Source organism: Phoenix dactylifera, chromosome 8 (genome assembly GCF_051530095.1).
Source record: "Phoenix dactylifera cultivar Ajwa chromosome 8, Ajwa_hap1_PhDact_Kaust_v1.1, whole genome shotgun sequence".
NCBI lineage: Eukaryota > Viridiplantae > Streptophyta > Magnoliopsida > Arecales > Arecaceae > Phoenix > Phoenix dactylifera.
Genome location: NC_143197.1, coordinates 5,034,207 through 5,060,853, shown reverse-complemented (window position 1 = coordinate 5,060,853; position 26,647 = coordinate 5,034,207). Strand labels below are relative to the sequence as shown.

Here is a 26,647-nt window from a genome sequence, read left to right as displayed (position 1 = left end):
AAGGGTGCCAATGAGATGGCATTTTAGGGAATGTAGCCTTAAGAATCTAAATAAAACCTTTTAAAAGTGCAATGGATATATATATATATATATGTGTGTGTGTGTGTGTGTGTGTGTGTGTGTGTGGGCGAAAGTATAATTTTTCCTTCAAAATTCTGGTTGAATAGCACGCCTTTATGACATTGTAATGCTTAAGGATGGTCTTGAGCCATGAAGAAATGCGAACAGAGATCCACTCAAAGTATAGAAGGTCCAAGGTTTTCATCAATTTATGAAATTTCATGCGCATTGAGAACTCAAGTTTAATGATTGTATTTACTGATGATGCAGGGCTCATGCGACATAATAGTGATGCTCTCTTCTTCTATCCTTTACAGTGAATCAAAATCAAGCCCAACTCCACAACAATTTTTAATAATTTGCCACTTATTATGCTTCAAGCTATCGTTTCGGCTTCTCGAATTGTTGCAAGCTTCCTACATAAAAATTCAGCCTTCAGTCTTCATGGATGCAGTCGTTGCCATGTCAAGCAAAGTTTCAAGCAACTCCATGACATCATACCTCTATATCTGGAATTCATCCTTCACATACGGAACTGCCCTGTTGCAATGTATGGCACCAAAATATTGCAGATCCCCTTCACCAATGAGTTTGCTGAAGATATGCAGACTCCCAGTGCCTCTAGGTATTTAAGCTCTCCAAGCTGCCACAAGCAGAAAGCATTAGGCATATAAAAACATCTTTCAAGTTCTATCTGCCAATGAACACACCCGAGAGGATCATGGCATAAATTGTTCTCGGCCTAACCTGGTCGGAAAAGCATTCAAATTTGGTTGAAAGTCTAAAATATCCAATTTGGTTGCTTTTCTTTTCCTTCTGAATGGGGAGCCGGTTTCCATAATTAACTTGGATAAGCTGAGTTAGATGAGTTATCTGCCCTCTTCGAGTTAATCAAGTCATGCTTCCAATGTGTTCCATCCAATTTTGTAAGATAGGTCTAATCATGTTGACATGTCTATAATTCAATGGGCCTAATTTCAATTCTGATCAGCTGCATTCCATCTATATTCCACTGATAGGTATTACTGGGAAAACAAAAACAAAAAAGCAAAGAAGCAAATAGTTATAAATGCCAAGTCAACTATCACCCAACAGTGTGGGACAAGGCTTGGCAAGTACGAAGTAGGTTAGGGATCCAAGCTGGTGCCCCATCTATCAAAATTTTCGTGCCTTTCACTGAACTGCTCAACTTCATAACAGAAGCATGTCAGAAATCTCTCTCTCTCTCTCTCTCGTGTGGGTAAGTTCAGTGCAAGCTTTGCAAAAAAGACTCATAGTTTATTAATCTAGAAAATACCTTGGACGCTGTTAAACTATTGCCTCATATATTGCAGAAAGAGATCAGTGGGCTCTACTGAGGCCCAAATATATTATATCCAAATCCTATGAGAACAGAAATAGTTGGTGTATGAACAAGTTGGGCAAACTCAGCTGAGTTTTAGTCAATTCAGAATTTGGTTGTGTCATCATTGGTCTTCCATTTTATGTATCACAGATGGCATTGTAGAAAGATAGAATGGTGGAATAAGGAAATGTTAGACACTGTTTGGAAAAGCATCCTATGTTTAGCATTCATTACATGTGGCTAGATACACTTTGAAGCTGAAGGATGAATTTACTAATATAGACAAACCAGTATGGCAAAGACTAGCTTCTGATACAAGGTCAAAGCAGTCCCAGTCTAAGGCAAAGACAATTAACATTCAAAGTCTAAGACCTCCAAAGTTCTGAAGGTCTCCAGGTTTAGAAACCATGGATATGATACCAAGGCAATAAACATGTGTGAAAGGGGAAAATGTCATGTAAACACCTGGGTTTGAAGCCTTGAAGCAGAGATTAGAAGCTTTAGCACCAAATTCCGCTCCCAAATATGTACCGCCCCTGCTTCCATTCCCTATACTTATTTGAAAAGTCAACCATTGGAATTCGTTTTCTCTTCTTGTGTTGTTTCCCTATTGTTCCCATTCATGACTTCAAATGCCTGATTTCTCTGAGTTCCTTGTCCTCTTTGCCTATGGACTGTCTATTGGCAATTCGGCATATATGGATTATGGTGAATCAGATATTTGAATCAATCATTTTAATATAAGCATATCTGTTGGAATCTGAATTTATGTGTGACATCTGCTGGACATCTTTTTGTACTCCTGTTTAGTGCATTCTAAACTAATGGGTGTCTTGGACAAGCATACAGGACAGAAGCTTACAAACCATGGAATTAACATTTTCAATTACCACGTTCATATTTATCGAACTTGCATAAAAATTTATGGCAATGAGAGCCCAAGCGTGAGAGAGAGTGAAGGGGGCATGTGTTTGACAAATTCGCATAGTCATCATATTACAAACTTATTTCGAAGTGAGATTCTAGAGTCTGATATCAATATGAACTGCAAACTTTATAATCCTATTGATTGTCGGATATTAACAGTTCAAGAAAATTTTCCTCTTGATTTTGTTCTCATCTTTGTCTTCTATGGTAACCATTTCGGAGGCCAAACATTTAACGTTATCTTCTAGAATGCATCTCAGATTAGGAAACTATAAAGTTCAGAAAGGAGGAGAATTGAACCAAGGAACCAAGGAACCTCTTTTATGGTAGCATATGTAGACTAGCTCGAAGATATTTCCTGCATTTATGGGATTTTCTAATGGATGAGGAAGAGGTTTTGCTAGCAGACTATGTCATTCTTTGTGATGCTACAATAGTTAATCAATCAGTTCTTTATGAGTATCCAACAGCACATGTATCTAAACAAGAAGATATAGCAGCGTGATAGAAACTTATGTAGAATCACTGCCTAAAAATTTAACCTGACAAAAAAAAGTCAAGCATGAATCTTTGTAACAGATGTCACCCTGGAAGAGAATAAGTCAAATGGTTTATTTGCAAGTTTCTGTACATGATGCAGCTCTGTGCAGCAAAATAGAAGAAAACCTCTTAAAACAAGCATAAAGGTTTAGGAGAACTTAAAAAAGAAGAAGAAGAAGAAGAAGACCTACATCAGAACTGTTCTATATTGGGTATTTGGATCGCTGATGGGTTGCAAACCTATATGAGATAAACCATTTATCTTGTGTCCAAGTTATTCCAAAGTAGGCACCAATTCCTGCAAATGGGCAAATTTGCAATGCTCATTAGGGCATCCTGACCAGTAACATAGCCTTCTTCTCAGTGGAAAGGCTGTGTCTTTAAATTCACCACATCCAGTGTGGGTGAAAGGCTCTTTCTTCATACTTTCTTTACAGTTGTATGTATTCATATTGATAGTATGGATGAGGCTGATGGAAATGGCATTGTTAAATGGGTTCATCAATGGTCCATGACCCCAAAAAGAGAATCTTGGCCTGACATCAAGATATTTTTCAGAGAAAAAACTCTCATGTTTAACCTAACTAGAATATTTCATATTCAATTCACAAATCAAATTTTATTGTAAAACAACTAGTGTATCAGTATCATAAATATTCAAAAAATGGTTAGAATAAATGAGGATCAGAATCAGGTACCTTGCAAAAGAAAGATGGAAGCAAAACCAAAACAATGAGCAGTATCATCCATCTAGTCTCAATGATTAGTGAAGTCCTCGACCATATAGCCTAGCATTTATATGAAAGATACAAGTCATTACCAAGTTCCGATCATCAAATCATAACAAGCAGCTACAACATGAGCTCAAAGGCAAGCGATCACCCTATCTGAAATTCATGTGCCTATTCATCAATTTGAGAACTCTATTTTGAATTTCTTATTCAGGTGAGTATCACAATCATGCAAGTGGTCAATTTCATTTATCTCGAAGAGAGATATTTTAAAAACCTGCATTTATATTTCCTATGATCTTATATAATGATTTAGAGTATAGCAAAAAATCACCTAATTAGATATCTAGGATGCAATCTTCCATGCCTTTACTAATCGTAGAGCTTGTTACAAGAAAATTAAAGGAGGCTACAATAAAGAAAAGTAAAGAGTAATTGAGGCTACAATAAAGAACGTTGTTGGGTTGATGAAAACTGAAAACAAAGCATGCAATACATAATTGGTTTTATAAAAATACTATATAGGGGGGAACTTTTCTACAAAAATGAGAATTAAAAGTAAATAGAAGGATTGACATAGATTAAAAGTAGATTAAAGAAAACACTCCAAATGGGTAAAGAATGCTTCCTTGACATTCCAATAAAATGTCTAATATATTAATAAACTGATCCTCCTATTCTTTCACCAATTCTTTTCTATTTTCTTTTTTTTTTTTAAGATTCAAGTTGAGCGGTTTGAAGGAATTTATTTCTTCTCTCCCATCAGATCATAGATTTTAGAATTTTTCTAAATTTATCACCATTCTTGTAATTAGACTTTTCAAACTTTGAGACCTCAAACACTGAAAACACTACAAAATTCATGTATATAAGATCTAAACATTAAAAGAGAAGGAAAAATCTAGTTGTCTTTGATGTTTCAGCAAACGCACACTCTACTCAATCTTCAAAATTTGGTTAGAAGGTTCAGTGTAATGATATTGCAACTGAACATAAGTTTCAATTGAACTTTTCTTTCTAGCACATCAGCACATGATTAAGGAGAAATGCACTCGATGATCTCCCATCTTCCTTGATAGAAAGTTCCTTTCTCAAAAGACAACAGTTAAGTGAATTTCAAACGAGCTCTCTCTAAACATATGCAGCCCATCCATTTGCATTCCATCCACGGACATAAGTAAAGGCATGCCTTTGAACCATGACTAACATAAATGTGCCAAAAAATATGTGCATGCAAAAGAAAAAAATGCATGATCCACAAAGTTCTAATTCTCATGCGCATATATACTCGTGTGTCTGAATTTATTAAAGAGAAACGGCATAGATGATGACAACGTACTGACTTGATAAAAAGCAAACGAACAGCCAAGAGAGATGATGACATTCCACACCCTCCAAGCAGCCTTTGCAACAAGACCCGTGTAACTCAAAAAACCCATGCAAAACCCAACTAACGACACCACGCTAGAGGCCCAGAACAAATCGGAACGGGTTTTCCTCTTTTTAAGCAGTAAGACTAGGCAAAAGATAAAAGCCAGTGCATGTATTATAATTCCACCACCATCCTTTTCTGCTGCTGACTGAGAGAGAAGGCAAAGACTTGCCATCATCGCCACCACCTTATACTGCATATCGAACAAACACAAGGTCAACACTGTGTGCACACCCAACTGATGGTTTCTTTAGACAATGAGATATGAGCCAGAATTAGTTAGATTATTCCAGTAGACAAAAACCAGGATTTCTGGGATCATTTTATTGAAAACTTGCTTTGCATGAGTGCAACAATTACCGGCAAATTAAAGAGATTGATAGCATGGCAATAGAAGAGTTTTGCATGGGAATGTAATACCTGGCATGGGTGATGCCAGCCATCAGTTGGTGGAGAACCGATTTTGGGGCTCCGAACTTGTGATCTCTTCTTGGTGGCAAGTTTGCTTCTGATTAATTCTCCTGGCCGGGGAAAGATCTTGGCCAGGAAGCGGAATAACTTCGATTTCCGCTTGGTTTTTCTTGGGGGGATTCGGTTTTTTGATTCCACCTTGAGGGAGAAGAAACGGAAGAGGCGAAGGAAGAGGGAGATTTTCTCGCCGCCTTTGCCCCATTGTGGGAGGATGTTGGAGGCGTCGATGCGGAAGTCAAGGCCCTTGGATCTGGCTTGGACGGAGATCTTCCATGACTGGTGCTTGGAGGATTCCATTGTTGTTGGCTTTTGTGGAAAATAGAGTGGCCGGAGAAAGGAAGAGGAAAGCGTTGGGACACGCAGCGGTTCGAATGTGCGGAGGGCGCTTGAGATGGTTGGACGGTGATCCTACCATCGATTGGTTTCTAGGCCGTTTGATGCGGTCGAGAGCCCACTTTACGGAAAACACTTGGGGCCAAAACTACATCGAGCCAGTGTGGCTCCTAAATTGGACCCATCGAGTAGCTGAAATGAGCTCCGCCAACCTAAACTAAATTCAGATGCCAAATTACGAACGATTAAAGAGACCCTTATTTTAACTAGATCTTGTTGCATGTATTGTACTGAATATATCAAAATAAGCTTAAATTGGTTCGAGACTGGTAGATACATCAAGTCTATAATTTTAATTTCCAACTATAAGGAATTGTTTAATAGAATAATGTTAGCTACCTCTTGGAAGTAGCTATCTACAATTCACATCATCTGCCATCAGCATCTTGGATGTTTGCAACCATCGTCGGCAACTTCAATGCAACTAATGTTCTCCATGATCTCGTTCATGATCCATGTACACAATGGTTTGTCTATAGCTAATATCTCCAATAATGTTGCCTATAACCATCATGTCTATAGATTTGGATGTGTTTGTTTCTCGGAACTCTCAACCGCATCAATATGTAAATTTTTAGATTTTATTTAGGCTTTTTGATAAACTAGCTACAATGCATGTTCGTAGGCACATTGCTGCTAGATAAATTAATTAAAATATTGATTATTTTTTTTACTATATTAGCTTTTTTCTTAAAGTCCATCAATATTAGAAATTTTTTATTTATAAAAGTCCTATATTTGTCGGGTCTCTTAAAAGAAATCTAATCCAAGTTATTTGATTAGGGTTATGTTTGGAATTGAAAATTTTAAATATAAGCCATTTTTATAGAATTTAATGATGGTTGATTCTTGCATATTTTTCTTTAAATGAATTCATGTTTTCTTTTTGTGTATATATATGATTATGTGAGTTGCTTGAACATCTATCGGACGCTTCAAGAAAGTTTCCATCATTTGTAGTACTAGATTATATTACATTTGCAACGAGTATGAAATTTTCCATGTTGGTTAGAATTGAAAATTTTATTGTATATCTTTTTGAAGATGTATCAAAGGATTTCCTCTAACGAAGCATCATTTTAGATTGTGTAATAAGAACAAAAATCTCTAATTGTAGGAAGCTTTTGATAAGTGCATTGCATGATTTGTTATCATTTGGCATTCTTTTAATTTTCAATATTCTCACTCCTAACTTTAAGAGACATGCCTTTTTTAGAAAATCTTAACTATCGAATCCATAGATATTTAAGTAACAAATAAGATTATTAGTTTAAATGAAATATTATTCACGATGTATAACAAAATAAAAGAGTTGCAAAATTATTGTACAGTTATATATATATTGTTCATTTTTTGTTTGGTATTGTAGATATCCTTTGCTGGAATTTTACATACATGTCCAGAAGTTTTGTATATGGTAGGACTATATTGAATTATATTTATTATTTGTCAAGCATGATGCTTAGAATCTAATGTTGGACATAGAATCAATTTTAGGGGCCCACTTTGGAACAATTTGAACCCAAACATAAAGTAACCCCTAACAACTTTTTAGGATCATGTAATCAATCTCCTGAGAAGGGTTGCATCATTTTGGTCCAAGAATAAACCTAGATCCAATGAATTATTTTGCAGGTATAAACCAAGGAAGGTGTCCTCTTTTGTCAAGTGAAAATAAAAACCCGCCATGCCGAATTAGATCCATCCAATTATGATTGAAACAAGTCAATGTTTTGTCAAACACACAATTAACTTGATTAGAGGCTGGTTTTTAATTAGAGACCTATACATGGTTCTTATCTTTGGACATAGATCGAAGCTAAGTCATTTTAGATTCACATCCAACCTTTGCACTCCCACATTGTCCAACGAATAGATAGGATAAGGACCAATTGTTCATTTAAAAGCACATTTACCACCAAGACTCACAAGTCGGTCTTAAACCTGACCAGCAATCTTTAAATTTAGACTTCTTGTTTTTGGGATTTGGTAAATATGGACTCATTCTGGACCCGACTTAACCTAACAGTGTAATACACGGGTACATAGTGCATAACTTTATTCCTATACCATTCAAATTTCTCACAAAACTTATCGGTTACATTTTAAGGCGAACTCGTCGAGTGAAACCTTTCGGGGTCTGAATGAACTCGTCCGAGATCTCCTGTGTGTCGGTCGGGTCGAACCGAGACCAATACTATTCCTGGACGCCCACGTGCACCACACGTGCTGAAGGACAAGCTTTTTGATAGATTCATTCACGTGGGTCGGCGATGCCACTGCTCACTTTCGGGTCTCAATCGTATGACGTGGACTAGAAAAAGAAAACAACAGCAGCGGAGAGAAAAAGTCCCGGCGGCCGCCTCAATCAACAAATCGTGTAATGGCTACGCCACCGGTCACCAAGGTCGGTGCTAATCTGAGTCTTTTTAAAAACTGATCTCCCCAGCCAATCACCCGCCCGGATCTAAGTCCATTTCATTTATGGCAACTCCCATGGATGTGCCTCTAATCTATAGAGGACCCGCAGCATTCTCCCCGCCCTCCACGCTTTCCCCTCCCCTCGCTTTCTTCTCTCTCCCCTTATGAAAGCGCGCGAGAAGAAGGCACGAGATGCTGTCCAAATGCCAAGATCCGCCCCATCCTCCGAACCCTAATCCTAACCCCAGTCCTAATCTCAGCCTCCCCTCCTCATTCCCTCCAAATGCGCCGCCGGTCGCCGCCGGAACGATGGCGATGTTCCAGAGCGCCGGCACGGCGCCGCCGCCGCGCGGGGCTCACCACCGGCGGGCCAGATCCGAGCTGGCGTTCCGGATCCCAGACGACCTCGACCTCAGCTCCGGGGACCCGCTGGCGGGCGGGAGCTTCGACGAGATCGGGTCGGAGGACGACCTCTTCTCCACGTTCATGGACTTCGAGAAGATCGGGTGCAGGCCGGAGGGGAGCGGATCCGGGTCGGAGGGTGGGGTGTTCGGGGATCGGGCCACGGAGAGCTCTATGGAAGGGGAGGATCGGAAGATCGGCAATGCCGCCGGGGAGGCGGCAGCCGTCAGGCCCAAGCATCGGCACAGTAACTCGATTGATGGGTCATCGATGATGTCATCGGGGACCACGAGGGGGGAAGGAGTGTTTGGGGAAGTGATGGAGGCGAAGAAGGCCATGACGGCCGAGCAGCTGGCCGAGTTGGCTGCAATCGATCCTAAGCGGGCTAAAAGGTGCGTCCTTTTTGCCTTTGATCGCTAAAGTTCGAATTTTTCTCCTTCTGCAGTTATAGATTATCAGTTCCACTGTTTTTGACTGGTAATTTTTTTCTCAAAGACAAATGCAATTCTGTATGTCCGACCCGGCTCAGTTTTTTTAAATTCGATCATGGTTTGAACCACAAATCTGTCCGGTTATGATTTATACTTTTTTTGAAGTATCCATTGCGTATCAAGTTCATTCACCAGCTTACTTTGTCAAGCCAGATGGACATTAAAAATTGATAGATCTACATAGAAGATAAGGGACCCAGAATGTCAAAAAGAAATACACAAGATTAGCATAAATAGTGCAGCTGCTTTGATGGACTAGATTACAAAATCATGTTTGCTGCTTTTGATTAGAAACTGTAGATTATAAATCATATTCTTATTAAGCTGAAACCAATTAATGTCATATGACTAATAACTAATACTTCTTTCAGAAAGTGTGCATTTGTGTTTCTGTCCTTTTCTATTAGAATTTGGCTTTAAAACCTCACTAACTAGGCATGCACCATTAATGGACTGCTACAGAGCTGTTTAAATGGGACTCTGTATGAATATCCTGTTCCTGTCGGCTATTAAAAAAACCAATATTCAGTTTCAGAGCTATTAATGGAGCCCCCACCTCCGATCTTCCTCAGGGTTAATTTTGACGGTAGTGTGGTTGACGGTGGTGGAAGAGGTGTGAGCTTTGTTATTGGCTGCTTGTTGTCACGCCTCCGGCCCAAGATCGCGAGCCGGGGGTCCGCGCCAACCGCCGCACACCCGTAGGAAACTCTCCCCACGAGCATGCAAGGCATCTTAACCAAATCTCAAAAATGTAACTAAAATAATTCAACTGAAATAAATGCAATCTTATTCCATTGACTGACACAAATTATAAAGTCTCACAGTTCTAAATACGCAGCGGAACAATAAAGATAAAACATCAATTTAAATAAAACCTAATCTAAGATAACTTGTGCCATAATTCTTTTATTCGCTCTTCCATATTGTAAAACCCCGGATTGAGCTAATTCTTCGGATCTGTAAAAATAGTAAGAAATTATATAATGAGCTAGACAGCCCAATAAGTAATAAATACTTTAACTAGACAATTCATATAAAAACATAAAATATAAATACATATTACGATGAATCAGCATAAAGACATAATCAATTTCTTTTCAAACATAAATCCATTGTAATCCGTATCTTTCAAATATCCATATACATAATTATAAATCTGATTCGAAACAAATCATATTCATCTCAACAGCCTTTAACTACGACCACATTTATATCCTGTAGCTAGGCCAGAAACAGAACCGCACTTATACCCTGCGGAGTGGGCCAGAATACCGTACTTATACCCTGTGGAGTGAGCCAGAATACCGCACTTATATCCTGCGGTGGGGCCAGAATTGTCAATGCATAACCCCCAATTGGCAGGGTCCAAAACATAGTCAGGCTGAGAGTTCCAAATCTGATGCACATCAAAATTCTTTTGTAACATAATAGATATATCATAATCCGATCTAAATATGCATATACGATGCAAGAACAGTAAATATATCCGAAAAATATTATTCCAATTCACCTTTCTATTTTTCATTCAAATCATCATCTCGTAAAATTCATAAATCACATATAAATTCATTAATAATTTATTCGATGCAAAAATAATATTATATAAATGAAGAGTCTATAAAAGGCAATTCATTACTTACATTGAACGCGATCCCCAACAAATCCAATTTATCTCACAAATTCCTCGCAGAACCTAATATCCAAAAATCATATTTTTCTTTTAAAATTCATCACAATGTATATAAAAACTTAAATTTAATATTTTTCCATGGTTGACCCTGCAGAAGTGCCTAGCACCCTAAGTTCGGGTTCGGGTTCATAACCGTAAACCACCCCCCCCCCTTTTTTTTCTTTCTTTTCTTTTCTTTTCTTTTTCTTTTCTTTTTCTTCTTCTCTTTCCCTCTTCTCCCGACTCGTCTCTTCTTTTCTTCTTTGACGAAATAGGGGCCCGTGACCCCCCCTCTTCTTCTTCTTCCCTCCTCGGTCGATCCCAATGGCGGCCACGGTGGCCGGCCTTGACGGCGGCAGGAGGTGGCGGAGCAAAGCCGACCACCCCCGGCGGCTGGCAACGGCGAACACGGCCGACGGCGAGTGTTCTCGGGCCGAACAGAGCTCCCATTTTGAAACTAATTTCCGGCGATTGACCGGCTCAAAAACCACAATAAATCATGGCTACACATCACGGAAGGAAGGGAGAAAAATTGGGAGTCCTTACCTCAGCCCCGATGATGGTCCGGTGGCTTTCTTTCTCTCCGGCGGCAATGGAGGAAGAGGAAGACCCATGCCGAAGAAGACCCACCTTTCTAATGGCTCTCTCTCTCTCCCCCTCTCTCTCTCTCCGGCAGCGGCTCCTCTTCAAATGGCTTCAACGAGAGGAGAAGCCCTAAAAAAAAAACAGGGGAGCCGGCTTCTTCGGGATGGCTCCCCCCCTCATCACACGCCCTCACATGCGCCGCACGTGAGGCCGAAATCCTTGGGCTGGGCCGGTCAATGGACCGGGCCCAGTTTCAGGGTCTCACACTTGTGCTATGCAGCTATTTGACATCATGGTCCCAAGGGCCGAGTTGAGATGAGGTTGGGAAGGTATTCAGTGTGCAACATTGATCTTGAAAGCTAACCATCTCCTCTTGAAAGATGGCTCGGCAGCAGTGATTGCTTGGATAACTAGACATGGCCGGGAAACAAAGAATTATCTGTTATTGATTGACATATCGAGTCTATCTGGGTTATGTGTTTCCTTTTCAGCATCACATGCTTATCAAGAGGCAAATAGAGCAGTGTACTAAGTGGCAACTTATATGGCCGATTACTCAGGTGGAACCCTTTGGATAGGTTATGCATCTTCAGCCTCTCAACTTCAGGACATTTTTCTTCTGGCATGAATGGTGTTTTCAAATTAGATGGGTATAAGCCATCTGCGTAATAAAAAAAACAGCATTCAATTGTTCGATTGTTCAAATTAGAACCAGCTTAACTGTTGTGTCTGGTTCTGGTTGGATCGGTCTAGTTGATTAACTTGGTCCAGTTTTTGCAGCATTTTGGGTTGGATCGCATAAGCTATGTAACTATAAGGTATGCCTCTCGACCTTCCAAATACCCTTCTAGGTTTCTTGTTTGTCATTTCTTCTCAAAGATGCCTTGGCCATGATTTAGCATTGGCTGTCAGTGAGTTGGCATCAATTCAAGAGCTGAGCATAAGAGTTTTCATATCTTTGTTACTTTTTACCTAAATCCATATAGCCAACCTAGTATAAATAATTTAAAGCTTGGTGTTTAAAGCTGCAGTTGAAAAGCTAGTTCTTACACTCTATATTTGAAAGCCTTTTTTAGGACTATGATTGAAGGTATCATTACATGACAAAATAGGAACCGGCCAAAGAAGGTATGTTCTCCATCTTAGCAAAATATTATTATGTTCCTATGTAGGTAGCATCTGTGCTTGCATCTGTCGAGTCTCATTTAGTTTCTTTCTACTGATGAGGTTTGTTGCCCTTCTAAGAATAAATGGGATGGGGGAGCTTTCATGAAAGGTTACATTCAAGATTCGCCGAATTGGTACTAGAGAACATATTGGCCGGCGACCGACTCGGCATACTACGGGTCCATATCATGCCGTTTTGGGATGTACCGAAATAGGAGAGTCAGAGAGAGAGAGAGAAGGAGAGGGAGGAAAAGAGAGAGAGGTTGAGAGATAGAGGGAGGGAGAGAGAGAAGTCAAGTGAGAGGGCTGAAAAGCCCTCATTGTTGTCATCATCCTTGGAGGGGGGTGGAAAAGGGAGGGCTGAGGGAAACCCTAGCCCTAATCCTAGCGGGGGAAGAGAGAGAGAGGGAGAAAGGGGGAGCGCTTATGGTGATTCTGGGAGAGGGAATTGAAAGGTTGAGCCATGGGGCGGGGAGGGAAGGGTGGTTTAATTGAAAGGTCGAGCCAGGTGGGCTTTTTACCGAACCGAGGGGTCTCTCTACTGAGCCAAGGATGATGCAATCAAATTGGAGCCAGCTCAGCCTATTTATTGAGCTGACAGGGCAAACCTTCTCGGTTCCCTGTTGGTTTGGTTTGGTAGATCCTGAATCGAGCAGTTCGGAGTGGTATGGTCAACCATGGTCACACTTTTATATTGGCTAGCTAGCTAAAGTTGTACTTTCGATAGGGTAATTAAAAAAATGGTGGGCTGCCTCTAGCATTCAATTGTTGAGTCTGGTTTCTTTATGAGGATACTTGTACTAGCCTTTTTATCTGTAGCCTTGTAATGTTTGGTTGTTGGCTTGTTGCATATAGATCTATGTAGTATATATTTCTCCAGACTTGTGCCTGTCGACTTTAGGAGTATTATTTACAGAAATTGTGCAAAGCTAAGGTTTGCAAGAGACTACCAGATTAACTATGGCTGTCTGCTTGAAGATTTGGCTTGACAGGAATTTATTATGAGCTGCATGATGAGCCAAGATATTTTGTGCTTGTGCTGTGAAAACAGAGTAATTAGTGGTTCAAAATTTAACAATTTTTCATGTCATATCCGTGGAAAATGAAAGAAAGAGAATAAAAATAATGTGATAAACTTCTTCAAAGTAATTTGCTGAAGCATATTTTCAACTAGAGTCAATAAAAGAAAATTTTCATCATCATTTTACGCTTGCCATAAGACATCACTTTCATTGGTCTTGGATATGAAACAGTGAAAGTTCTACAGTGTTGTGCCCTTAAAGATCCTTCGTCTTTGTGCTATCTTTTTTTTTTTTTTTTTTGATTCTGGAGTACCATATGCATTTGTCACTCATGTCCATGGTTAATTACTACAGATGCGCCAGTAATTTTTATGATCACATATATTAAATTGTTTTGATATGTTGACTGAAATTTGGATATCTTTTTGTGCAGAATTCTTGCTAACCGACAGTCAGCAGCTCGCTCTAAAGAACGAAAGGCTCGTTATATTTTAGAACTGGAGCGGAAAGTGCAGACTCTTCAAACTGAAGCTACAACTCTCTCTGCACAGCTTACTCTTTTCCAGGTCTGCACTGACTGGTTTCCCATGAAAAATAGCTGTTCATGTTTAACTACGTATTCTATGGATTTTGGTTTGCTGGACATGTATTTGATCTTGTTTTATAACTCACTGACATTTTAAGCAACTGATACATTTTCTACACAACCAGGAAGCAGAAGAATCTCAATTGGTTCATTCCTTGATCACAGCTTGTTTAGAGCATATGTGTACCAGGGCATGATATATCTCTGATCCACCATATGTCTTTCGTATACCACCCTTATTTTTTAGCCTATCCGTTGTTCCAGCATCTACCATCATGATTACATGTCAAGGGTTTTTTCGTCTGATTGTGATAGCCATTTCATTATTGATTGGAACATAATTCATGCCAGTGATACAAAATATGCACAAAAGGGATTAATGATGGTTTTAGAATCGTCATCCATGGGTTCCATGTTTTGCTATTATGTACATGTCTTTCTATTATGGTAATGTGACATTCTTACCACTACTAGTATAGGTCAAAATATAAACTTTTTTTTTTTCTGGCATCAGCTTCTTTAAAGGGCTTCCTTTTCTTCGTCCCTGCTAAACTGATATTGATTCTTTATTTTCATATTCATCAGTATGCTATTTGAAAAGCTAAGGGTCCTCTGTTGCCTTTTTGTTCCAGAGAGACACAACAGGGTTGTCTGCAGAGAATGCAGAGCTCAAGTTACGGTTACAAGCTATGGAACAACAAGCTCAATTGCGTGATGGTAAGTTCTACCTAAACTACCATAATTATAATTCAATTTTTTATTTACTAGCATCTTTCTTGTCATCTTTTGAGTGATCATGGAGGTAGCCGTGCTACTTGTGGAGTCATGGTTATATTTTTCAAAGAGGAATCAATAGAGATTAGAGAGTAAAACACACCATGTACCCTGTATTTTACTCACATCTTCCGAGCAGGCAAAATCAGCTGTAAAATCTTTTCTGGCAGAAAATCAGGGCCTTCCATGTATCCTACTTGAGGCTGATATATGTTGGTTTTACCAACGTTCTGTTAGATGAAATTGAGCTTGGGCCCAAAAGGTAGCCTACTTGAATTTGGACCAAGCTTGGCCAACTATTTGTGGAAAGTCATCTTGACACCACTAGGTCTTGAATAGTATGTATGAAAGGCAGAAAAGAATAGTAATCTCAAGCCGCTTTATGACCTCCTATAAGGTAGACCAGGTTTAACTATGTCTAAGCTGTGCTCAAGCTTATCAACTTAAAAGTGTATGTTTGTATCCTTCAGCTTCATGGGTAGAATGTACCTCTGCATTTTTTTGGTTGTTGCTTCTGGTATGATGGAGATTATATTTTTATGAATGAAAGACCCCATCACATCTGTTTGCTCTTTTTTTCATGGAAGTGTATGCGTTCCTTATTGCAACAATGAATCTGCTCCTTACTTGACCTTCCTCTCAACAATGTCCGTTGATGAGTATCTTTGATCTCTTTGCAGCACTGAATGAGGCATTAAGGCAAGAAGTTGAGAGGCTCAGGATTGCAACAGGTGAAATATCAAATCCTTGTGAGACCTATAATATGGGACTACAACATGTTCCCTATAACCCTTCATTTTACACACTTCCCCAACAACAGCCAGTCCATCACCAAGGCATTCAATTGCAACCTCAATTCCACCAATCTCAGCCGAATGCCTCAAATCACCAATTTGCGCACCCCAATGCCCTTCAAGATATGATGCAGCAGGACCCTCTTGGAAGACTACAGGGATTGGATATCAGCAAGGGTTCTCTTATTGTTAAAACAGAGAGTTCCTCTATTTCTGCGAGCGAAAGCAGCAGCACCTTCTAACCTGGCCTACCCAATAAGCAACGCATTTATTAGATTTTTGTTCATAGGCTGACATCCTTGAGTCGCATCTGCTTTGGTTGTTCTATTTTTTATTCCATTTGTTCAATTAATTGGAAATTGTTTGTTTTAAATCCAGGATTGTAAGCTTTCTTCTTAGTCAAACACCTTGAATTTGGTGTATGATTGATGAGTTCTTACAATTTCTGTTTGTTGGAATTCAGGTTCTGAGCATTGTATTGTTGGGAACAAGAGGGTCTGAGAGTTGTCACCCATAAATTATGTAACTTTTATATTTTAAAGATATTATTATGTCTCTTATTTTGGGATAATTTTTACTGCACATTGCTTCCTAGTCTTCTTTTTCTGCCACCTTTCTTTTTTCCATGAGAAAGGACCAAAGTTCCAACAAATATATGACAGTGTTCAGCTGAGCTCTGTTGAGCTCTAAATTATTCTTCAAATTCGGCTTGTATTTCTTGTTTTAGATGAACGGGTTGGTTCTCTGTCCTGCTTCTGTTGGCACCGCAGTTGGAACCTTTTTCGACCGTTGCACTTATATGACTTGGAAATCTTTTGACAATACTCATCAACGACCATTTGCTATTGGTTTCGTTTTAGCATGAATGGCAAAGATTGATTCTTTGATTTAGCATATAAGCATATACATCTAAAATGGAGGTTAATGCTTCTCAGAGCTTGGGATTCTGTTCATAAAAGCTTATTTTGTTATTTAATATTTCTCTGATACACATCCTGCTACAGTGTGAAATTTTGAAGACTCCCATCTTTCGTTCTCATGGAGTTTTTAAATGCAGAGAGAATGGATACTGTCACCCGCTACTTTAGAAGTCTAGGAAATGTTTGCAGTGAAGTAGATAATTATGGTTTTTGCCAAAGCATTAAAACATGATATGTGTTTACAGAAATCCATTTTTAGATTTGCAGTTAGTTACTAGCAAATGTTCTCAGTTACTAGTTTACAAGATTATGTTCATCATCATATCCATTTATGAGGTTTTCCAAAATTCTGCTTTTTTTTTCTCTAAATGTACCAGCTTGTCCTCTAGAGCCCTTTTTCCATGACAGCAAAATGTGCAATTTTTGGCCATAAGCACGTTGTCGGGAGACATAAATATTTTTTCTTAGCCACTCAAAATTGAACTCAGTGATGTTTGAATTTGTTACTCCCAAATTGGACTTTGTTGTCGTCATTATGACAGTAAAAAATGGATTGGGCTAGCTACCTCTAGTCAAACATGAGGACAAAACGTGATAAAATTAGTTAATTTTCCTAATTTTTACAATTTCTCTCCAAACAAAAGAGTAATGGGAAAATTTCACACTAGATGACCAACTTTTTCTAGTGGGAAAATGACATTTTGTCAAAATTAGGAAAATCAACTCCTGGACCACAAAAAAACATTTTTTTTAAGGTGAGGTGATGGTGGTGTTTTTTGGTATTGAAATCTGGCGCCTTCCTCTCGTCTTGGCACCATGAGAAGTAAATTTAGAACCATGTTTGGGTGGAAGGGGTGGGGTTTTGAAATGGAAATGAGAATGGATAACTCCCATTTTAGCTATTTAGTTGAAGAAGTTTCGTTCTCATCTAAATTCTAGCAGAAAATAGGAATGCCCAATCCTCCAAAACCCAAGTTAGACTTTTTTAAAGTATTTAAATTCTATTTTGATTCTGAATTCTATTTCAGTCAGGAACCAAATGCATTCGGAAATACAACCATCCTGATTTCTTTTCTAATCCATTTTAATTTCGACCGCAAACCAAACGCACCGTAATAGTATTGATATCTCATCCATCAGCATCCATATAATTATGGGATCCACCTGTATTACATATCCTGCCTTCTATCACTCTAAAGTGTTAGTCTCTAATATAGCCTAAATCTAATTCACCCACCATGGATTGACATGTGACAAGCATACTAAAAATATTGAATTTGAAAAGATTTGAATTCTTAGCGGGTCCAAACAATAAAGGAGATTACAATAGATTTGAATCCAGATTAGGAAGAAAGTTACAACAATTCCTTAATTTTTGCCTTCAAATCATGATGGATCCATGTTCCCTCCTTCATATAAACAAGGCCAAGAGACTCTAGAGAAGAAGGAGAGGCAGAGGCTCCCTAGCACAGATAACGAGAGGTTGCTAGAAGGAGGAATAGGCAGAGGCTCCCAAGTATAGATAGTGAGAGACTTCCAAAGAGAGGAATAGCTAGAAGCTCCCAAGTATAGCTGGGACATGCTCTACAAGCTCAGCAAGCCAGCAGGCTAGAAGCTCCCTTCCATGCCATACAAGCTCGTGCACCTGGGACGTGCAACTGCCGCCTAGCAGGCCGAGCCTCATGCCGAGCACTCTAGACCGAGCTCTCATGCCAAGCAGTCCAAAGCCAAGCTCCCATACCAAGCACTTCAAGCTGAACTCCTATGGCGAGCTCCGATGCCAAGCACTCCAAACCGAGCTTCCATGCTTAAAACTTCAGGTCGAGCTCCTAGACCATGCACTTTAGGTCGAGCTCTCAGACCGAGCACTTCAAGCCGAGCTTCTATGCCGAGCACTCTAGCCAAGCTCCCATGTTGAGCACTCTAAGTCGAGCTCCCAAGCCGAGGACTCTAGGTCGAGTTCCCAAGCCGAGCTCCTATACCAGGCACTCCAGGCCAAGTTTCTAGGTTAAGCACTCTTGTTCGAGCTCCTTAGTCGAGTTTCTAGGCCGAGCACTCCAAGCCGAACTTCCATATCAAGCACTCAAGACCAAGTATTTCAGACAAGGCACTCAAGGCTCAAGAATCCAAGAAGCTCACTTTAATCTGATGCTTTTTATTATCTTGCCATTTTTCATTGTTATTCCAAAGTCTTGCCTGGCTTAAGCATCTAAAAAGATTTAATCAGAGCCACCCTAGTGGATCTTTTTCTTCTTTTGGAATGCAGATTTTGATTCTCCATGGTAGATTAGTACTTGATGGCGGGAAAAGTGGACCACCCCACAAAATACAATTAAAGCACCCGAATCCGATGGCAGGCGTAATCTCAACAAGCACGACCCCGACAAGCATGACCTCAGCGGGCATGACCTCGATAAGAACGACCTCGACAGGTACGATCTCGGCAGGAACGACCTCGACAGGCATGACCTTGGCATGCATGGTCTCAGCTGAGCAAAACTCGATTGACCTCGAGCCGATCCTGACTCCACCAACAGTTAAGCCGGTCAGCCTAAGGAAAGGACCACTAAATTATCCATATTCGGGATCAAATCCTGCAATCTCCGCCACAAGGGCTGTCAATATTTGAATCCACGCAATCTCAACCGATCGCCAGCTAGCCTGAAATCTCGTGTCATCTAAAGGTAATTCATTTAAACCAAGATTTGCGCAATCACATCCGATTGCGTGTAACCGCTACACCCCTTCCTATAAAAGGGGAGGACTCTAGGGAGATCATCTTCTCCCCTCGCCAAAAAACGCATTTCCATTAAAATATCTCCAAAATTTCTCTCTCACTTAAGCATCGGAGGGCCTTTATCGGATCTCCTGGCCAAAAGGCTTTTTGTAGGTCTGCTGGAGACAGCCATCCGCCACCACGCTGCAGCAGAAGCTCCTCCTCCTCAGTTCGCGGTTACCCTCGGGTCATTTTCCAGCAACAGTATTATTTTTCATCACTGTTGATTGAGTGGATTGATCTGCATCCTTTGTACCTTCAAATCATTGTATCATGGACGGGTAGAATTTAGGCATCAACGATCTCCATTCATAGATCATAAATTTAAAATATAAAAAAATAAAAACAAGGATAGGAGTGCGTACATGTAAACTTTTTCGGATCCTACAATGGCAGCTATATCCATCGTCCTCTTATCACCCAAAACCCAAGGCATGCGTAACGCGAGTTCGAAACAGGATGGGCGACGGCCCGAGCAGACCTGTGTCCGGTCGAGCAAATCAGGTGCATGCCACGTGCCGGCGAAGACCGCGCAGAAAAGAGGAGTGCGCACGCAGCCACCCGCCGCTCCACACGAAGCTTCTGTGGCGTGAGGGAAAGAAACAGCCCGCCCCACCCAGGTGTTTGCGTGCGGGGCGGGTCCGTCGAACACCAAACCCGACCATGGCCGTCGCACTCTCCTTCTACTCTCCTCCCGCCCTCCGCCGGACCCCGGTGGCGCTCCGGCGCCCTGCGCCCCGGGCCGCCCTCATCGAGGCCCGGCCCGTGCCCGCCGCGCGCTCCGACGGCCGCGGCGGCGAGTATGCGATTCAGCTCGTGGAGACCACCGCCTCCTCCGGCCCCCTCTCCCTCGTGTCCAGAGACCGCGCCGAGGACTTGCAGGCCGAGGCCCGGGCCATGTCCCGCGCCGCCGGTGCCACCGTCTACAGCCCCCAGCTCCTCGCCACCAAGTACGGCTCTCAGCCCCTCAAGGTAAAATAAACCTCCTCCGCCCTTAATTCCATCACCCCTGCCCTCATCTTTTTGCCTCCTTGTAACCTATTTAAATTCTTTGGTATTAGGTAGTGTCGAGGACTTTGGAGGTGTTGACGGCACTGGGCACCTTTGCTTTCAAGCTGTTTCTGGACGACAGGCGTGGTGAGCTCGATCTGAGGAAGCGGCAGAGAGCGGAGGAGCTGCGGGAGATTTTCACCAGATTGGGGGCCACATTCGTGAAGATCGGGCAGGGTCTGTCCACCCGGCCGGATATCTGCCCGCCGGAGTATCTGGAGGAGCTTTCCGAATTGCAGGTTTGTGCCTCGGCCTCACTCTATTCGGATAAAAGATAAGGAATTTAAAGAGATTGTGGATGCTCCAATCTAGTCTCTTGGGTACTGCGCAATCTACATAAATTTAATGACTTAATTCTTGTAGATGACTTCACAGTCTACCTAAATTAAATGACTTAATTCTTGTGGATGACTTCTCATCATGCAATCTTTTGTATTCAGTAAATGTTGATTGTGGATGAATTTTCAGCATCCGTTCATAAACTTGATCCATACTAAATACAGTCCTTATATTGGAATTGTAGCAAGATTGAAAGGTTTTGGGAGGGCACGGGTAGATTGATCTTGAATTTTAACAAGTCATGCTTATGAATCAAATGAAAGCTTGTTGATATGCTTGCAAATTTCATTGAAAACAAAGTTGTTGGGCCTGAGGTTGTGGACATGTAACCAGACCACTGAGAAGTCCAGTCAGTATAACTGATGCTTTCTGGTGTTTGTTTTTGTGGTAAGGCTCATATTCACTTATAACTGTAGCCTCAAGCGCATCTCCAATGCTACAACCTGACTTACATGCAAAATGGTCATAAATCAAGTTGCAATAACTCAACATACATGTTAGTGTATTTGGAATTGGCATAATTCCAACTGCTCCCAACTAATAGATATCTGGAATGTCTATCTACTAGCAAAATCTCTATGTCCTTTCTGATCAATTAATATTCTTTAAGCAATTTCTTTTGGACAAATTAACATCTTTCTCTATGTGATTCAACAACATATACAGCTGTTAGCCTGTTAGAATGTCGCCATTACCTGATTTGTACCAAGGTTTAAAATTTCAGCTGCAAAATTTTTTAACCAAAACTGAGTGATTCAGTTACTATCAAGCCCAAATTGACACCAAGCTGCCTTGTTTTATTTAGTTCTGTCTATTTCTGACTAATTTTGGTTTATTTTGTTGGTTTCCGCAGAAGCTAGCTAGTATAATGCTAGACGTATTTTAATGGGTTTTTTTATCCTTTTACTTTCCTATGTTTTCAAGTTCTATTTGCTTGTAGAACTTTGGAAAGTGTTTTCTATAAAAATTGAACTTGAATTTTGTGAGTCTTGCATACATATTAAACCACAAATTTTGCTGCAGGAAAAGTCAGGGAAGCATGAGTTTTAAATATTTTGCTGTGTTGATGTTTTAAATTTATGCAAATCAAGCAAGAATTTAAACCTACTTTTTTGAACTATCACCAAAAAAAATAACAATTTCCAAACATTGATGAGGAGATAAGTGTGGAGATGGTTGGGAGAGATCAGTCTCCATAATGTGGGAATCTCAAATAAAATTCATGTCTGCAAGTTCTCCTTAAATATAATATATTTCCAGACTCATGCAGAGAATCTGTTTGTGGATAAATCTATAATCGAGATGTGAATCCTCAAGCCTCAAAGTGGAAGAAGGGAAGAACAGAGATAGCCAATCGACAAAGAAAAAGACAGCATCGATCCTTAAAAAAAAAAATCTCAGCTATTGTAAATGTGAAAAGCTTAGCAAATCCTATGTATTTTCTTTTGAGCAGGATGCACTTCCAACATTTCCAGATGCAGACGCATTTTCATGCATTGAGAGGGAGCTTGGTTTGCCTCTTGATTCCATTTTCTCATCCATATCACCATCACCAATTGCAGCTGCAAGTTTAGGCCAAGTATATAAAGCCCAGCTCAAGTATTCTGGACAGATTGTCGCTGTTAAGGTGCAACGACCTGGTATTGAAGAAGCCATAGGCTTGGATTTCTACCTTCTAAGGGGTTTGGGTTTTCTGATAAACAAATATGTAGATTTTATCTCTAGTGATGTTGTTGCTCTTATCGATGAGTTTGCGCGAAGGGTCTACCAGGAGCTTAATTATGTGCAGGTACATGCATCTATTTATGGGTTCAATTTTAAATGCTTTTAGAGATTTTGCTGTAGTAGCCATGAAATGATTATATGTATTATGTACATATATTAGATGTTTAAAAATGACCATGCTCAACTTTACTTGGTCGAATACTAGATCTCTGTACACCCATCAATAATTACAATGTCCTATGCAGGAAGGCCAGAATGCACGAAGATTTAAAAAGTTATATGCTGACAAGGAGGATGTATTAGTCCCAGATATCTTCTGGGATTACACCAGTGCTAAAGTTTTGACAATGGATTGGGTGGATGGTGTCAAACTGAATGAGCAACAAGCTATTGAGAAGCAAGGTTTGAATCTGTTGGATTTGGTAAACACAGGTATTCAGTGTAGCCTGAGGCAGCTGCTTGAGTATGGATACTTCCATGCAGACCCCCATCCTGGTAATCTTCTGGCAACACCTGGGGGGAAACTTGCTTTTCTGGATTTTGGGATGATGAGTGAGACTCCAGAAGAAGCAAGGTTTGCTATCATTGGTCATGTTGTTCACATGGTTAATAGGGACTACGAAGCTATGGCCCGTGATTACTATGCCTTGGATTTTCTATCACCAGATATAGATGTTTCTCCAATCGTGCCAGCTCTTAGGAACTTTTTTGATAATGCACTAAGTTCAACAGTTAGCGAACTCAACTTCAAAACCATTGTAGATGGTCTAGGTGCTGTTCTGTATCAGTTTCCATTTAATGGTGAGTTCTGTTATGTGCTTGGCAAAGGATTTTGCTTATAAATTTAGCTTTATCATTTGAAAGCTGAAACAAAACACAATTGAGTCAATTGACTGACAGCTTAATGTGTTCATGTTAAATTGGGTTTGCAATCTTTGTTGTTCTACTTGTGTGGTCAAATTGTATGAAGAAGCGACATTCTTTTAGCATTGGTATATCACAGTATGCTTGATGTTTTGTGTTTTATGTGCTTTCAGTTCCAGCATACTATGCATTGATATTGAGGTCGCTTACTGTGCTGGAAGGTTTAGCTCTTTATGCTGATCCAAATTTTAAGGTGCTCGCTGCTTCATATCCATATTTTGCTAAGAGGCTTCTGACCGATCCAAATCCATATCTGAGAGATGCTCTCATTGAGTTGTTGTTCAAAGATGGCAGGTTCAGGCAAGTGCCTGAGATGGTCGAGTCTGATTGCTATACCTGTGGATTTGACATGATGATGGTGAACTAGCATCCATTGATGGTTAACGTATATTATGTTTCTGTTTGTTGAACAGGTGGAATAGGCTAGAAAATCTTCTTGTTCAAGGACGCAAGGATAGAGATTTTACTGCTAAAGATGCTTTGCAACCTGTCTTGAAGCTATTAGTGGCTCCTGATGGGGAAGAGCTGCGAGCTCTAGTTGTGAAAGAGGCTGTTTGTGTCACTGAAGCTGTTGTCTTTGGTACAATGATTGATACTTACAATTCAATTCCTGATTTTGTGAAGACTCTAATCAATAATGGCAATGCAATTGCACCCAAGCTGAGCGCTGCCGAACAAGAACGACTGCTAGAACTTCGAGAGAGGGTGTTGAGCGTATGGACTCTTTTGAGATCCTCAGATAATTTTGACCCAAGCATTTTGCAACCCATTGTGAAGGTACTAACACTAAGTTTGTTTTCTTTGCTATTCCGGTTTTAAGTAACTAACTATCATGGTTCCCACTAGAAGTTAAGATTTTGAGTTTGGTTGGTGCTGTTTCATATGATACAAATTTATGACAGATGATGTTCAGGGTATGATTATATCAAATGCTCGTCTCCCTGTAACAGAATTCTTGAAAATATTTGCCTTGAATCTTCCGATGATGATGGTCCCTTCATTCAAACACATTTGGGAAGAAAAACGGATGCTGGCATTTTGTCAATGCTTGTTTATCTTGTTCCTTGCATAAAATCGTAGATTAGTCATATCTGTAGCAGTGCTAAGAAAGCTGTTACTTAATTTAGAGAAACTCAAAGGAGCTTACTGCTCCCATTTTTTGGTTACAGCTTCACAAAATATGATGAATTACATATCTCTAGAACAAACTTCTTACTCAATTTTTGTCATGTTTTTTACAAGTTTCATATTTGTCCCCTGTGCGTTCTAATTAAACAAGCTACATGCAGGTTCTCCAAGAACCTGAAGCCCGCAACCTTGGTGGGCGAGTTATTGGAGGAATCACTCAACGTCTTGCAGCTCGTTTGTTACAACAGGTTCTTCGGTCTCCAGCCACTGTTACAGCTTCACAATAAGAGGTTTGGCATCTCAAGCCATGAGAAGAATTGTAAATTTACACAGTATTTCAACAGAAAATGTGATGTGGCTAAATGCTTTAATCATTTTATTTGTTCATTTATGGTATAGATAAAAATCCAAGATACGCTTTTGGGATCATGGTTATGCATCATAATTCATACGTATATATGCATGAGCTTCATAGAAATTGTATACCCACACATTTAATATTTATCCAGCAGACAAATGGTGTATTTGTTCTATCAGGGAAAAACAGGAAAGAAAATAATTTATTTTTTAAAATTTGAGTTGTCAACAAATTTTTTTTTTGAAAATAAAGGTGTCAATAACTTATATCACTATTTATTGAACTGGAAATTAAAGGCACCATATAGCACCATTCCGTTGCCTGATCGGACTCACTCGTGGCTTTAAAACTAGAAACCCATATTGCACAGGTCTATTTTCTTTAGAGGAAACATGTCGCATATGTAGCTTAGCCTGTATGGCATGTTGGTAATTGTCACTCATGAGCCTGTACTCATGTACTCCATAATCTAAGCGGCCTAATTGCACCAGTACAATTAATTGCGAGTCCCTCGCACAATACCATCTATCTATCATAGATGAATCATTTACATAAGATGATTTGTTTTTCTCATGGGAATTATCTTATTCTGATCATTGAAAGAAGTCATGCTGATTAGCCAGTTATCTTTGTCAGGTTCATTTAATGGCCGTGAATCATTCTTAGATGCAGGATTTAGCTTTTGCTGACTCAATGGGATGTACTAGCTCTAAAGAAAGGCAAACTTCATTGGTTCCTCAGGAAAAGGAAAAATTGAAAAAGCAGTTTCTTTTCCTGCTTCCACCTGAAAAGTTGCATGGTGGGGAAAAGAAAGAGAGAAGCATGACAAATTGGATATGTTGTGATACCTCTGTGGAGTGGATGGGAATGGACGCAAGCGACCTGGATATGTTGTGCCAAACTGTTTTGTTAAGCTATGTGCTTTCAAAAATTCCTGTCTTGACCATGTTGAGATTCTTGAGAAGCCCTCAAAGCTACAGCTCATTCTGATAATCATGACTTTGGTCAATTGGTGCACTAAATCAATTTGAGATGGGCCATACGACATTTTTTTTTCCATAATTTTTCAAGGACTTCTGATCAACAAAAAGTTAGAAAATAATTAAAGAAAAAGAAACAAATGTTGCTATATCTATGCATGTGTTAATCACTAGTATAAAACAAGGTAGCTAAATGCAATAACAATGAATAATAGCACTACATTAATGACACTAGCAAATGAGACCAGCATGTTATAGTCGTAATTGCTCTTTCAATGAAAAAGTGCATAATTCATACATAATTGTCCCAATGCTGATTGATTCTATAATTGAAAACTAATTCACAGAATTATGCTACTTGATTGTGCATAAGACAAAATCTTTTCCATAGTTTCGATACTTGTAATCATGGGTAAAACTATCGACAGGTTGGAAAAAGAAAGGTTTTGAAGAAAAATAACAAAATGTACGAGATTCAAAAGAAATATATACATAGTAAGAGAATATAATTTTGTACATCGCCTGCATCAACTTAAAATTTGAAAAAAGGTGCTTGCCCTTCCGTCCGCATAGATGTTCGTATGGAATCTATGTACCGTTACCTTGTCTCTTCTGCCGATCAGCGAGTACCATGCGG

At 39.9% G+C, this 26,647-nt stretch overlaps 3 protein-coding genes across 7 annotated transcripts; 2 read left to right on the top strand and 1 right to left on the bottom strand.

The window, feature by feature from the left end:
• Positions 1-244: 244 nt before the first annotated feature.
• On the bottom strand, positions 245-5,969 carry LOC103702131 (uncharacterized). 2 transcript variants are annotated; one of them, XR_003384680.4, is made up of 5 exons: positions 5,456-5,969; positions 4,947-5,228; positions 3,571-3,660; positions 3,064-3,170; positions 570-703 (listed from the first exon to the last, which is right to left on the bottom strand). XR_003384680.4 is itself a non-coding variant. In XM_008784435.5 (4 exons), exons 1-4 carry the CDS (start codon positions 5,801-5,803, stop codon positions 584-586), a joined length of 840 nt encoding a protein of 279 aa, XP_008782657.4. In that variant the 5' UTR covers positions 5,804-5,966; the 3' UTR covers positions 245-583. The 2 variants fall into 2 exon arrangements, 1 of the variants encoding a protein (XP_008782657.4); XM_008784435.5 differs by lacking the exon at positions 3,064-3,170 and having other exon boundaries at positions 245-703; positions 5,456-5,966.
• Positions 5,970-8,248: 2,279 nt separating this feature from the next.
• On the top strand, positions 8,249-16,404 carry LOC103702130 (transcription factor RF2b-like). The gene is made up of 4 exons (XM_008784433.6): positions 8,249-9,114; positions 14,090-14,222; positions 14,875-14,959; positions 15,697-16,404. Exons 1-4 carry the CDS (start codon positions 8,513-8,515, stop codon positions 16,050-16,052), a joined length of 1,176 nt encoding a protein of 391 aa, XP_008782655.3. The 5' UTR covers positions 8,249-8,512; the 3' UTR covers positions 16,053-16,404.
• Positions 16,405-20,064: 3,660 nt separating this feature from the next.
• On the top strand, positions 20,065-26,039 carry LOC103702129 (Protein kinase superfamily protein). 4 transcript variants are annotated; one of them, XM_008784430.5, is made up of 8 exons: positions 20,067-20,478; positions 20,568-20,795; positions 22,349-22,684; positions 22,866-23,421; positions 23,658-23,844; positions 23,958-24,321; positions 24,834-24,962; positions 25,697-26,039. In XM_008784430.5, the coding sequence occupies exons 1-7, from the start codon at positions 20,170-20,172 to the stop codon at positions 24,957-24,959; spliced, it is 2,106 nt and encodes a 701-aa protein (XP_008782652.3). In that variant the 5' UTR covers positions 20,067-20,169; the 3' UTR covers positions 24,960-24,962; positions 25,697-26,039. The 4 variants fall into 4 exon arrangements, with proteins under 4 accessions (XP_088558614.2, XP_008782652.3, XP_008782653.3 ...); XM_008784431.5 differs by having other exon boundaries at positions 25,667-26,039; XM_008784432.5 differs by having other exon boundaries at positions 25,703-25,842.
• The last annotated feature ends 608 nt before the right edge of the window (positions 26,040-26,647 follow it).